The 14,573-nt window shown below is 40.8% G+C and overlaps 1 protein-coding gene across 1 annotated transcript in view; it reads left to right on the top strand.

The window, feature by feature from the left end:
• KLHDC3 (kelch domain containing 3) overlaps positions 1-14,573 on the top strand; it is a 57,856-nt gene that overhangs the window by 5,189 nt on the left and 38,094 nt on the right. The window contains exon 2 of the mRNA XM_084829063.1: positions 11,310-11,563. Within this exon, the coding sequence (XP_084685189.1) occupies positions 11,410-11,563 (154 nt within the window). The 5' untranslated portion in view covers positions 11,310-11,409. The remainder of the gene's footprint in view (positions 1-11,309; positions 11,564-14,573) is intronic.

Below are 14,573 nucleotides of genomic sequence, written 5' to 3'. Positions count from 1 at the left end.
CCCTCTGATGTCAGAATGTCCACATAGTATAGAGGAAGGAAGCAGAGGGCAAGTTAGGATAATACTCCAAGGTTCTGAGACACCTGCAAGTGGTCAGCTGAGGAGGATGAGCACTTGACTGTCAGCTGCTGCTTGAGATGGGACAGTAGATTACATTTATGAGGTGGAAAGTTGGGAATTTGGAACTGGATAGGTTTGGTGTGGGTGGGTGTGTAAATGTAGCTTGCTGTAGTTGGTTTCTTTTGATTTAGTAGGCTATATCTTGTTAACTCAGCTTACATAAATGATCAGTTTTATGACCTTTTCCTTAGTCTGTCTTTTTACAGCTGGTATTCCTATTAGTAGGCATAGGTAGTCACAATTTCTTATGGTATGTCACTTCAGTTGCTCCATCTCGCCAATGAAGATACATTGAATCAGAAAAGAGGATTAAAACACCTGGGGTGTGTTGTCAGACTTCAGAAAATCTGTTACTCTTCACCAGTGGTAAAGGAAAAATGAGGTAGAGGGGCTTGCAAGAGTAGAAGGTCCAGTAGCTACAGATGACTGTAGCTCAGCTGTGACCCTGGCCGCCAAACTATGGGGGCAAGGTTCTTGGTGGAAGTGGGTGAGGCTTTGCCATGGAAATTTAGTGATGCAGTGGTTTCACACTGTAATATGAGAGTTGTAGCCCAAAACATCTGGAAGGCCCCAAGTTGCCCATCCTGCTTTAGGATGTTGGAATACACTCTGAGAGACTATCAGGGCTTCTCCTTTGGAATTCTGCTGTACATGGATCTGCTAGAGAGCAATTTACAGCCATTGTTCTTTCTCAGTGAATTTGAGCAAATGTGGAGGCATGCGTGTGACTTTCAGGAGTCATCTTGAATCTGAAAACACAGTAACATGGGAATAGGTTCTGAGTTTCTGGCTGGCTGTCAAATTGTATGCCTTGTAGATCTTAGGTATTCACAAGTTTGCTGTCTTATTTTAGCACTCGCATAAGTGACTCAAGTCTGCCTAGCAATCAATCCAGTATTAGCATAGCTGCATCTCATTAAGAAAGGCCACTAATTATGGCTGTGTGGAAACCAGCTTCCATTTCCTGCTGCCTTAGAATAAATAGGCAAAGGAATGAGTAAATGTCAGGAGTGAGAAAAGGAGATGGATTGTTATTCTGCTGGATGTAACAGTGAGTTGGGATGTGCCTGAAATAGAACAGTCTATATGGCCTGCTTCAAGCCACTTGGGGCTATTTTTAAGTACTATAAACCATGTGGCTGGAACCACAGCCTTTCACGTTGCATATCCCAGAGGACTGAGACAACAGCATGGTAGGGATTTTATTATTACATATACTTCAGAGATGGTGAGTGCAGGATTGCTTTACTGTTTAGGGAAATGGAGCTTCATTAATTAGAGCACAGAGCGAAATTAACAAGCTAGGCTGTTTGGTCAGTTCTGGAATAGTATGGATGTTAGCGTGGACACACTGTTTCTCAGGTATTATTTATTTTTATTGGATTTATTTACTGCCATTTCTCAAAGGACAAAAGTTAGTCTTAAAATGTTCTTATCTCATTTTATGTTGATCCTGTTCATTTATTTGACCTTCCAAGGCTAGTGCTTTTGTTCCTTTTAGAGCTATAAGTCAATGCATATTCTTCCTCAGTTTCGTTTCCCTTCTTCTGTTGTCTTCCTGGTGTCAAGTTTTAGATTGTAAGCTCTTTGGAGCAGGTACCTATCCTCTTGTGCTGTTTAAAGCACCATGGATACTGATGACACTATATGAATAAATAATAGTAATACTTTCTGTTTGTAGATAAAATTGCTGAACACTTCAGGTCTGAAAAAACCTTTCCAAATGTTGCAATTTAGCTAAATGATATATTAGTGGTGGATAAGGTTCAAGAGGGTTTTCAGGGATTTTTCCCTTGCTGGTTGGAGATTTCTGGATCTTCCAGTCACTGGTGTGAGGCTGTTTGAGAAATATTAAATGCTTTTGTGCAGTACTATGAACTGCTCTGTTTTTCCACAGTAAACAGTTGATTTTACATGTTTCATGAATAAAGCTGTGAAAATGTAATTCTGCCTTCCTCAAAAGTTTAACCAGATTTTAACCATGTTTTAAATATTAAGCAAATGAGTAAATGAGAAGAGGGAAGAACATGAGAAAGGATCGTGATTTACATAGTCCCAGAGGTGAGCAACTTGTTGCCCTCCAGATGTTTGGCCTACACCTCCCATCAGCCTTAGCCAGCATAGCCAATGGTGAGGGATGATGGGAGTTGTAGGCCAAAACATCTGGAGGGTCACAAGTTGCCCACCTCTGGCCTAGAACAATGGTTCTCAAACTTTTTACACACCCAAGTGGTCTATTCAGCTAGGACTAGCACAAAGCACTTGTGTATACTAAGCTTGACAAAAATTTAAAACATCAAACATACAAATTCTGAAACAAAATCTGATGTATTTGAAACATCACATTCTTTACTACAGAATTTACCAGCTGCATCTTTCCCTTCACCTCTTTTCATTGATACCCTTCTGATTAGCAATTTATGGTAGTCTCTCAACAGGCTGTGAATATATTGTGACCCTTCTGAAAACCAATCCTTCTCAGTTTGTTATTTAATTTCTTGTGCTGTCAGTGGATGTGGTTGCCTACTGGAAAGCAAAAGAGCAGTGGACCCAGGCCAAACAGTTTCTTGCCATCAAGCTCCTTTGAAGCTCAATCTAAATATGATTGAGATCATGATAATGGCAGGCAGACTAATCGAAGATATATATTATATATTATATCCTCCTGTGTGTGATGGGGATTCAGCTTCCCTTGATCATGCATGGACTCGGCCTTAAGGTGTTCCTAGACCTTTTGCTATACTTGAGGATCAGGTTGCACTAGTGGCCAGAGCAGTATTCTGCAGCTCCACAGTTCCCCCTTTTTAAGATTCAGATGTATGTATGTACACTCAGGGCCAAAAATATTGGAACAAGGATAATTGTTTTGGCAGTTGGCCTCTGTACACCACCACATTGAAGTTGAAAGGAAACACACCCAGATGGGAGCGAAGTCAGGACTTTCAGCTGTAATTCAAGGGGTTTAACAAAAGTGGGGCACTAACCATTCAGGAAGTACAGCCAGTGGCATACACCTCCCCCCATCGTTGGTGGCTCATAAGTAATGGAACGAATGGCTGACAGGCACCTGCAGGGCCAGTTGTGGCCTGTTTCCTGGGTACCCCATGGCCAATCAAGCAGATAAAAGGCCTGGAGGTGATTCTGAGTGTTACATTTGCATTTGGTAGCTGTTCACTGGAATGTCCAACATGAGGTCCAAAGAGGTGTCCATGCAAGTGAAGGAGGCCATCATTAGGCTGAGGAAACAAAATAAACCCATCAGAGAGATAGCAAAAACATTGGGAGTTGCCAATACAACAATTTGGAACATCCTGCAAAAGAAGGAATTAACCGACAAGCTCAGCAACAGCAAAAGGCCTGGAAGACCATGGAAGACAACTAAAGTGGATGACCGCTGAATTCTGCTCACGGTGAAGAGGAACCCTTTCACAACATCTAGCCAGGTCAAGAACGCTCTTGAGGAGGTAGGCATGTCACTGTCAACATCTACAGTCAAGAGACGGCTTTCACAACAAGGTGCAAACGACTGGTAACGCTCAAGAACAGAAAGGCCAGATTAGCCTTTGCCAGCAAACACCTAAAAAGGCCTGCCCAGTTCTGGAATAAGATTCTTTGGACTGATGAAACCAAGATTAACTTGTACCAGAATGATGGGAAGAGAAAAGTATGGAGAAGGAAAGCAACAGCTCATGATGCAAAGCATACCACATCATCTGTCAAACATGGTGGAGGCAGTGTTATGGCATGGGCATGTATGGCTTGCCAATGGAGCCGGGTCACTGGTGTTTGTTGATGACCTGACTGCTGATAAAAGCAGCAAGATGAATTCTGAAGTGCATAGGGCTATACTTTCTGCTCAGATTCAGCCGAATGCTGCCAAACTGATAGGACGCCGCTTCTTATTGCAGATGGATAATGACCCAAAACATACAGCAAAAGCTACCCAAGAGTTTCTGAAGGCAAAGAAGTGGGATGTTCTTCAATGGCCAAGTCAGTCACCTGATCTCGACCCAATAGAGCATGCTTTTCACTTACTGAAGACAAGACTGAAGGCAAAGACCCACAAACAAGTAGCAGCTGAAGGCAGCTGCAGTAAAGGCCTGGCAAAGCATCTCAAGGGAGGAAACTCAGCATTTGGTCATGTCCATGGCTTCCAGACTTCAGGCAGTCATTGACTGCAAAGGATTTTCATCCAGGTATTAAAGGCGATCCTTAAGTTTGAAATGATGTTGGTTTGTTCCATTACTTATGAGCCACCAACGATGGGGGGGGGGGGTATGCCACTGGCTGTCCTTCCTGAATGGGTAGTGCCCTACTTTTGTCAAACCCCTTGAATTACAGCTGCAAGTCCTGACTTTGCTCCCATCTGGGTGTGTTTCCTTTCAACTTCACTGTGGTGGTGTACAGAGGCCAACTGCCAAAACAGTTATCCTTGTTCCAATATTTCTGGCCCTGACTGCATGTGTTGTTTTATTTTAAAAGCTGTAGTCCTGCCTCTTTCCCTAAAAGAGAACTCAAAGTGGCATATGTAGGAAGTGTCATTCATACCTTTTATAACCCGGAAACTTGAATACTATAATGAGTACTTTAATTCTCCATGGAGCTGCTTTTGAGGGCAGTTCAGAAATTTCCCGTATTGCAGACTACACCTTAGAGAGAGTGGTTTGCCGGGAGCATTTTATACCAGTACTTCAGCATCTGCATTAAGTTCCAGTTGTCTTCTGGGCATAATATTAAGATTCTGGTCTGAGTTTGACCTAAATGGTTTGGTCCCAACTTATCTCAGAAGCTGCTCCCTTAACAATACCAACTGTGTTCCAAATTAGGATAGCAAACATAGGCTGAAAAGTGTTTTGTGGCTGAGCATCTAATCTAGTAGCAAATTATAGGCTTTTTTTGCCTGCATTTTCTTGACAAGGAGATTAATGGGACATATTTCAAGTCTGCCTATAATGTGCTCTTAGTATTAAAGAAATTTTAAATACTTATAGTTGCTTTAACTGTTGGGGTTAAAGTATTGCTTTAGGGTGCATGTTTAGACATTAAAAAAAAGTCCTACAACTCCCAGCATTTCCCTGCCAGCCATGCTGGCTGGGAGTTCTAGGACTTTCTGTGTCTAAACATGCATAGGCTCTTGCCCTTAGTTTGCCGAAAAATCAGGTAACATCACATTGTGTTATATTTCCAGCCTTCATGGTCAAAAACTAGATTTTCCAAAAAGAATAGGAAGCAAAAGAGTAATAATGGCTTTTGGCAACTTTGCTGAGAGCAGAAACCATCCACATCCATTGTTGAATCAATTCCTAAAATGTGCTGAATGTGGCAATGGGTCAAAATATTAATTAATGTAACGTTTATATACCACCTTATTTGCTAAAAAGCCATCAAGGCAGTACATAGCAGTTAAAAATAAAACCTTAAAACAATAAAAATAAGCTCATTAAAAATAGTAAAACATTAAAACAACTACATAATTTAAAAGTCTAAATTCACACCCTTTCTAAATGCCAAGAATGGGGGGCCATTGTAGTTACTGAGGGAGTCCATTCCACAGTTTGAGAGCAGCACAGGAGAAACTGACCTACAAATGGGCCTCTGTGGGTTGCCCTCAAAATGACAAATGTTAATACCCGGGCAGGTTCATAACAAGACAGGTGGTCACTTAGATAGCTGGATCCTAAGCCATTTAGACCTTTAAAGGTTAAAACCAACACCTTGAATTGAGTCCAGAAAGCAATTGACAGCCTTTGCTGGTCTTTCAAGACAAGTGTAATATGGTCCCATTACTGTGCACCTGTTAGCAGCATAGCTGCTGCATTTTGCACCAATTGAAGCTTCTGGATACTCTTCAGGGGAAGCTCCATATAGAGTTTATTCCATAGTCTAAATGTGCATATAATTGCATATAGAATCAGTCACTATTTATTTATTTATTTATTTATTTATTAAATTTATTAATCGCCCATCTGACTGGTCACCCAGCCACTCTGGGCGATGTACAACCCACCATAAACAATTTAAAACAATAAAATTTTACCATAAATTTTTTTTAAAAAAATACCCTAGCCCACCCTAACCCACTAGCAAGCTGGGCAGCATAAGGCATTTCTGCAAAATGACTGGATGTGGATAAATTCAAACAACCATTTACCAGCCGACAAAGGTCCATCTAATCAAAGCTATGGTTTTCCCAGTAGTAATGTATGGCTGTGAGAGCTGGACTATAAGGAAGGCTGAGCGCCGAAGAATTGATGCTTTCGAACTGTGGTGCTGGAGAAGACTCTTACGAGTCCCCTGGACTGCAAGGAGGTCAAATCAGTCCATCCTAAAGGAAATCAACCCTGAGTGCTCATTGGAAGGACAGATACTGAAGCTGAAGCTCAAATATTTTGGCCACCTAATGCGAAGAGAAAACTCTCTGGAAAAGACCCTGATGCTGGGAAAGACTGAAGGCAAAAGGAGAAGGGGACGGCAGAGGATGAGATGGTTAGATAGCATCACCGATGCAATGAATATGAACTTGAACACGCTCCGGGAGAGAGCGGAGGACAGGAAGGCCTGGCGTGCTATGGTCCATGGGGTCACGAAGAGCCGGACACGACTGAACGACTGAACAACAACAACAATGTGGCCATACCCCTTCATGGATCACTGCCTTGTTGTGGCGAAGGGGCTTGAGTAACTCAGTGAAGCCATAAGCTATGCCGTGCAGGGCCACCCAAGACAGACAGATCATGGCGGAGAGTTCTGACAAAATGTGGTCCACTGGAGAAGGAAATGGCAACCCACTCCAGTATTGCCAAGAAAACCCCATGGAATGTATTGCAAGGCTAAAAGATAGGATGCCGGAAGATGAGCCCCTCAGGTCGGAAGGTGTCCATTATACTACTGGGGAAGAGCAGAGGGAATTTCCAAGTAGCGCCAGAAAGAGTGAAGCGGCTGGGCCAAAGCCGAAAGGACACTCAGCTGTGGATGTGTCTGGTGGTGAAAAGAAAGTCCGATGCTGTAAAGAACAATATTGTTTAGGAACCTGGAATGCAAGGTCAATGAATCGAGGTAAGCTGGAGGTGGTCAAACATGAGATGGCAAGATGGAACATCGACATCTTGGGAATCAGCGAACTAAAATGGACAAGCGTGGGCGAATTTAATTCAGGTGACCATTATATCTACTACTGTGGGCAAGAATCCCTTAGAAGAAATGGAGTAGCACTCATAGTCAACAAAAGGGTGGGAAAAGCAGTACTGGGGTACAATCTCAAAAATGATAGAATGATCTCAGTACGAATCCAAGGCAAACCATTCAACATCACAGTAATTCAAGTCTATGCCCCAACCACTGAGGCCGAAGAAGCTGAGGTTGATCGGTTCTATGAAGACCTACAACACCTTCTAGAACTAACACCCAAAAAAGATGTCCTCTTCATCACAGGGGACTGGAATGCTAAAGTAGAAAGTCAAGAAATCACCAGGATAACAGGCAAGCATGGTCTTGGTATACAAAATGAAGCAGGACAAAGGCTAATAGAGTTTTGCCAAGAGAACACGCTGATCATAGCAAACACTCTTTTCCAACAGCACAAGAGGCGACTCTACACATGGACATCACCAGATGGTCAATATTGAAATCAGATTGATTATGTCCTTTGCAGCCAAAGATGGAGACGCTCTATACAGTCAGTAAAAACAAGACCTGGAGCTGACTGTGGGTCAGATAATGAGCTGCTTCTTGCAAAATTTCGGCTTAAATTGAAGAACGTAGGGAAAACCACTAAACCGTTCAGGTATGACCTAAATCATATCCCTTCTGAATATATAGTGGAGGTGAGGAATAGATTTCAGGGATTAGACCTGATAGACAGAGTGCCTGAGGAACTATGGGCGGAGGCCATAGTTCCCTTAAATCTGCAATGCATTAATCAGTGCATAGATTAATGCATTGCAGTAATCCAGACAAGAGGTTATCAGAGCATGGATAACTGTAGCTAGGCTATTTCTGTCCAGATAAGAGTGTGGTTGGTATATCAGCCTAAGCTGATAAAAAGTGCTCCTTGCCACTGAGTTCACCTGTGCCTCAAGTGACAGTTCTGGTTCCAAGAGCACCCCCCCAACTATGAACCTGATCCTTTAGGGGGTGCAACCCCCTCCAGATCAGGTTGAACATCACCCAACCAGCAGATGAACTACCCACTAACAGTACCTCTGTCTTGTCTGGATTGAGTTTCAATTTATTGGCCCTCTTCTAGTCCATTACCTTGCCCAAGCACTGATTCAGAACAGCTACTGTCTCACCTGGGTTTGAGGAAAAAGAGAGGTAGAGCTGGGTGTCATCCATGTATTGATAGCACCTCAGCCCACACCTTCAGATGACCTCCCCCAGTGGTTTCATGTAGATGTTGAACACCATAGGGGATAAAATAGAGCCCTTTGAAACCCCACTGCATAATTGCCAAGACACAGAGCAATAATCCCCTAGCACCACCTGCAATCGGCCATCCAAGTAGGAATGGAACCACTGTAGTGCAGTGCCTCCAACTCCCAACCCAGACAACCTATCCAGAAGGATACCATGGTCAATGGTATCGAAAGCTGCTGAGAGGTCCAGGAGAATCAACAGGGTCGTACTCCTCCTGTTGCTGTCCTGGCAGAGGTCATCCCACAGGGTGACCAAGGCAGTTTCCATTCCAAAACCAGGCCTGAAGCCCAGTTGAAATGGATCTAAATAATCCGTTTCATTCAAAAGTGCTTGAAGTTGTCCTGCAACCACCTGCTCAAGCACCTTTCCCAGGAAGGGGATGTTGGCCACTTTGCCTCTTGGCTCTCTTTGTTCTTAATCTATTTATCATTTCTCCAACATGGATTTTATGTTTGGATTCTCTCACTTGTTAACTTCTATGGATTTCTATATTTTAGTCTGTCAGCCAAGAAAAAAGCATTCAAAGTTTAACATCTGATTTGTGTGTTACATGAAAGTCTTGGAGGGAGATGTAAAGCTGAAAGGTCTTGCCATCTTCTCATGCTCAAATCCCACATATGCTTGGCTAATTTAAACCAACTTCAGCTGATGCTATATGGAAAGGGAAATTTGATTTCAGTTGCTTTATTGGCCTTCAATACTAGCCATATACTTAAAGGAAAAAAAATAATTTTTCTTTAGAAATACAGAACATTTGTCCTATGGACATTTCCAAGCAACTGGATTAGTACAGAGTGTGTTACCACAGGCAGGAGCTGAACAGTTAGGCAGACAGTGATTATTCTGTTCTTAGCTTTTTAAACACCTACATAACTGAAATACTTGATGAGAAAGTTCTCCCTAAGTGCTTAAAGATTCCAACATCACTAAGTCCTCAGACAAGGGTTTGAGAACTCCCACTTCCAGTCATCACAAAGCAGGTCTTGATTTTCCTTCTATTTTAGATGCATAGCTAGAAAGATGTGTGTGGGCTTAAATCTCTAACCATTGATCTTTGAAAATGCTTCTTTAAGCAGCCTACCTGCTTTTCTCTTACTGGTGCTTGAGGAAAAGTCTGAAACAGCTCTGGATCAAAACAATATAAGGGGATCTTTGCACATTAGAATACCCTTCAAGTAAGGCTACACATATTTTGCCAGGACACGTATAATCAGTATGGCATTTTCCTGGACTCATCACTATCTCTGGAAGCCCAGGAAATATCAGGAGTGCCCCCTATCAATTTAGGGTCGCAGCTGGTGTACAAGTCTGTCCAGAGAAAATGGACCTGGCCTCAGTTATTCATGCATTAGTAACATCTAGACTACGCTACTGTAATGCATTCTGTGTGGGGATGCATTTAAGGATGGTTCAGAAACTTCAGCTGGTGCAGAATGTGGCTGCCTCAATGCTTGTTTAAGCGAGGTGGCTGGAGCATATTGTACCAGTTGCCAGTGCATTTCTGGGCCAGATTTAAAGTGCTAGTATTGACCAGACAGTTTAAGTTCATGTTATCTTATGGACCATCTGCACACCTATAAAGTCTATAACATTAGTGGGAACCTTTTTCAGCCAGAGAGCCACATTTCTGCATGGTTGACCAGGAGGTTCCACAAAGATTGCTCACCTCATGTAGTCTGCCCATGGAGGAAGAGAGCCATCTTCCATGGATAGCTCTTGGGAATAATAATAATAATAATAATAATAATAAATATTATTTGAGCTGCTTTTAATTAAGGTCTTGAACTTTTAATGTTTTATTTTTCTACTGGTTTTAAACTGTTGGTTTTAAAATGCTCTTGTTTGCTGTTTAAATTAATATTAGTGTGATGTTGGCTTTCAAAATGTTCTAACTTTTATAGAATTTTATTGGAATTACGTTTTATCTGTTTTATGTAAGCTGCATTGAGAGGGCTTTGTCCTAAAAGGTAGGCTAGAAAACATTAAGTTGTTTGAAAATCTGTAAAGATATAATGCCACTTCGAATGACTGTAGGAGACAGAGACCTTCCTTGGGGCACTATTTATGTCTCCTTTTTCTGTTGTAAAGGTGGAGCTGCATATTATAAGGAATAGGGCTGCTGCCAAAAAAGACAACCCAGTGTCAAGTCCTCCCCCTTCCTCTCTGTAAAGTGTAGTACAGTTTACCTCGTAATCTTGATGTCATTCCATTAAGCCTTTTCCCTGCCCCTGCCAACCAGTGCTGTGGAGTACAGAGCGGGGGAGGACTTGACTTGGGGCTGCCATTTGCAGCAGCCCTATGGTTTGTATAGTTTTCCCCTGGAAAAAAGGGGTTAATACTTTCTGTTAAAAAAAATGTTGACAGCAATATGTACTGTGTACATCTCTTATCTTAACCACTGCTGTCATTAAGTACATCTTGCATGAAATAGTGAAGAGGAAGGAAAATGTTGGTTCTTGCTGCCTTCCTTAAGTGCTGAAACATAGTGAACAATCCTGTTTCTCCATTTTTTCAGTAGTTACATATTACACATCTTCTAATTCAATATTCTGCCCTATCTTAGCTTTTTACTTGTTATCCTATAATGTATCTAACAGGCATAATTGCTTTCTGCCACCTGAGAGTGTTAAAAGAAAGGAACAAAGTAATGTTCAAAGAGGATATTTAAGTTTTTATCCACTGGGAAAGCTGTTGCACAGAGGAAGACCCAGATTCACTTTGCAATGGGCCTAATATGATGTGTCTTGAACATTAGTATTCTTTGTTTGTTGCAGAGTTCTTTGGCTACGAACCAACATGGTTGGTAGCCCCGTGGGCATGAAACTCTAATGCCCCCACCCCCACCTTGGAGGGACTGAGCACTCACAAAAGGGAATGTTACGGTGGACAGTGCATTTAGAAGGTGGGCCCAGGAGAGTAAACCACGCTGCTGTGGCTGTTGGACACAAAGTCTACTCTTTTGGCGGCTACTGTTCTGGTGAAGACTATGAGACTCTGCGACAGATTGACGTTCATGTATTTAACGCAGGTAAGATGAGTATTTGAGTACTAAGGCTCTGAAGAGCTGGTATTCTCACATGGTTGTTTGGTTATGATTTTAGAATGTTCTCGAAGCATATTTTCCAGTTTTGAGGGTATTTAAGAGCGAGGTGCACATGCTGTTGCAATAAAAAAAGCTATTTCACTTATCAAGAGAATAATAAATATATTTGTCTGTACTTATTAATTTTAATGAACATCAGTTCAACCTATCAGAGTAGTGTTATGTTTGTCATCAAACATAGATGAGGCCCTTGAGAATTTAAACTAAAACTGGATGTCTTTAAGGGGCAAGGGAATCAGCCATTTCACACATGGCATGTGAAAATCATACATTTATACGTGTTGCTTGAAATCGCACCTCTTTGGGAGCCATTCACCTCTGTCTAGGAAACTGTTTGTGAAGTGACCTTCAATATATCATCAGAATAAGCTTTGGGAACAAATGTTGGAGACACAGATTAGTAGTAGGAAGTGTTTAAGGAGAGGAAAGTTTGTGATTTATGGTCTCCCTTCCCAAGATATTTTGATAATGTGTAGGTTGTCTTGGAAAAAGAATACTCCATCAAATGAATCATTGGTTAGGAAGTAATTATCCCTATGGAAAGAATAGGAATATCATTCACTAACTTGTTTAAGCCATAGGCTATAATGGAATAAGAACCAATCATATTTATAATAAAACCAAAGGGGAAAATAAACATTTAACATAAAAACAGTCAACCACAGGAACTAGCGAAAACATTTCACACATTTGCAGCCACAAATGTGAAAGTCAATTTTCATTTCTTTCTCTGTTGGCTAGCAAAGTTCAACTTTCTGGCAGATTTTGGCAGCTGTCTAAGTACTTAGTCCTTAATTCTTTATACAGTGAAGACTGAAATAAGTACAGATCTTCAATAACCCCTTAATGTTTTCTGCATCTGGTATTCTGAACTGCAGTACACATCTGCTGAAATTGCAAGAGAATCAAAGGAACCCTTAAATAGCTTTCATAACCAGAGATCTGTTTGATAATATTATTCATGGAGCAGCCTTCATCATATTTTAATTTTAACCTCTCAGATTACATGGACACAGCTTTCTCTCTGTTTTTAAAGTGAGTTTTCCTTTAAGAAAGGGATAACACTCTTTGAAACTAGTCAGCTGATTATCGGGCATTGTAAACATCAAGTAAAATTCACCCAAATGGAACCTGTTCACAATTCAGGTTACAAAAACAAGCTGGTGTCTTACTCTGTGGCAACAAGTTGGTTCACACTGAGATCACAGTTACAACTGGGCAGCGCCAAGCTGAGGAAGGTACAAGAAGCTATTTAATTATCCATAGCCTATGCACAGACAAGCTTCACCAGTTATTGGCAGACTTGGGAGCTTAAGGAGGAATGGCACAATATGACCTAGATCCCTGATTCCAATAACCTTAAACTGGATGCTGTCTTTTTTAAAATGTACCTATTACATCTTCCACGCTTTCATTTGTTTAATACTGGCACATGCTTCACAGCATTGGTATATTGAGGCATAGAGTTCTGTGAGCTAATTATACGTTTTCCTTATACCTATTTTCTCTTGTTGCTGTGACAGTTGAGAAGTACCTTTTGGGGGGCATTTCTTAGAGGGTATAAATTGCTCCTTAATCACAGTTTGTTCATTTGCTTCACACCTAACATGTCTCTTGATTGCCTTTATTTTATAATTTGCTTCATTTATAGTGTTTCCATGCCTCCATAATTACTTAACAGCCGCTACCTACCCTTCCTGACTTCTGTCTTTCTGCCGTATCTTTTTCTAAGATGAGGAAGTAATCCAAATAGAACAAATAGTCCAAATTAGGGTTGGAACTGGTCTAGTTAATACTCATCTTGCAGTCAAAACCAAGGTGCCCTTTGTCACTTTAGAGAGACTATGCTGGTCAGATTCCATGATAATTTGTAATTTTTAGGGTACTCAGCAATGAGTCTACAAAGTATTTATACACAGATAGGCATAGCACCAAACAGTACAAGGCTTACTGCCTATCAAGAGAGCTTGAAGGTGTATCCGTTAATTTTTTTCTTTTCTTTTTAATTTTTGAGCTTTTTAAATAAACATACATAAATTTGTATGTATCAATAGAAATGAATACATATGCAATGAATTTATATATGCAAATACAACTTACTGGCAATTATACATAATTCTCAACAAAAGCAGACCAGATATCCAGATTAGTATCCATTTGAAGGCTGTATCCGTATACCACCTGTTCAAACATTGAAAGCATTATAAGGTCCTCAATCTCTTGCATTATAGGAGGTGAGCATTTATCCTTCCAGTGTTGTAATATCAGTTTCTTAGCTGTCAAGAGGGTGCAGAGAATCCATTTATGCTGACCATTCGTTAATATACATGAAGCAGATAAATAATTTAAAAGAACGTGTACATCAGTGAATATTAGAGTACAAAATGTATATATAATAACCTCCTCAACAACTACTGAACATTGTCAAAACATATGTTATTGCACCACCAGCTATTAGCCAAATTACACAATCCTTTATTAAGAAGATGTGGTAGAGTCCAATATACATGAAACAATTGGGGGACCTCCTGAAAAGTAGAGCTAGCAGGTCTCCTGTGGAAATTATCTGTGATCTACTGACAGACTATACCAAATATATTACAATGAGGGTCGCATCTTTTGCAGTAGCAGCTCAAAAAATTTGTCCTAAGTTTTAATGACATCCACCATGAATTGCCAAGGAGATCATTTATTCTAACATAAAGCTGCATCAGCTTGTCCAGTTTGTTCATTTGGCATATTTCTGTTATATAACACTGTTTCTTATTCTCAGCACCAGTTTTAATGAACTTATTTGTTTTAACGTTTGTATGGTTATTCTGTTTTATTGTGGCCTAGTCTTGGCATTTTTACTTTCTTTTTTCCTATTTTTTGTATAGCCCCCCGGCTTCTGCTTTTATGTAGTCATTATCTGATGTTTTCACTATGGGCTTAT

The sequence above is a fragment of the Heloderma suspectum genome, chromosome 1 (assembly GCF_057233095.1).
Source record: "Heloderma suspectum isolate Gila_16-S chromosome 1, 16-S_ref, whole genome shotgun sequence".
Taxonomy (NCBI): Eukaryota; Metazoa; Chordata; class Lepidosauria; order Squamata; family Helodermatidae; genus Heloderma; species Heloderma suspectum.
Note: the sequence above shows the minus strand (reverse complement) of the source record. Positions and strands in the feature narration are given on the sequence as shown.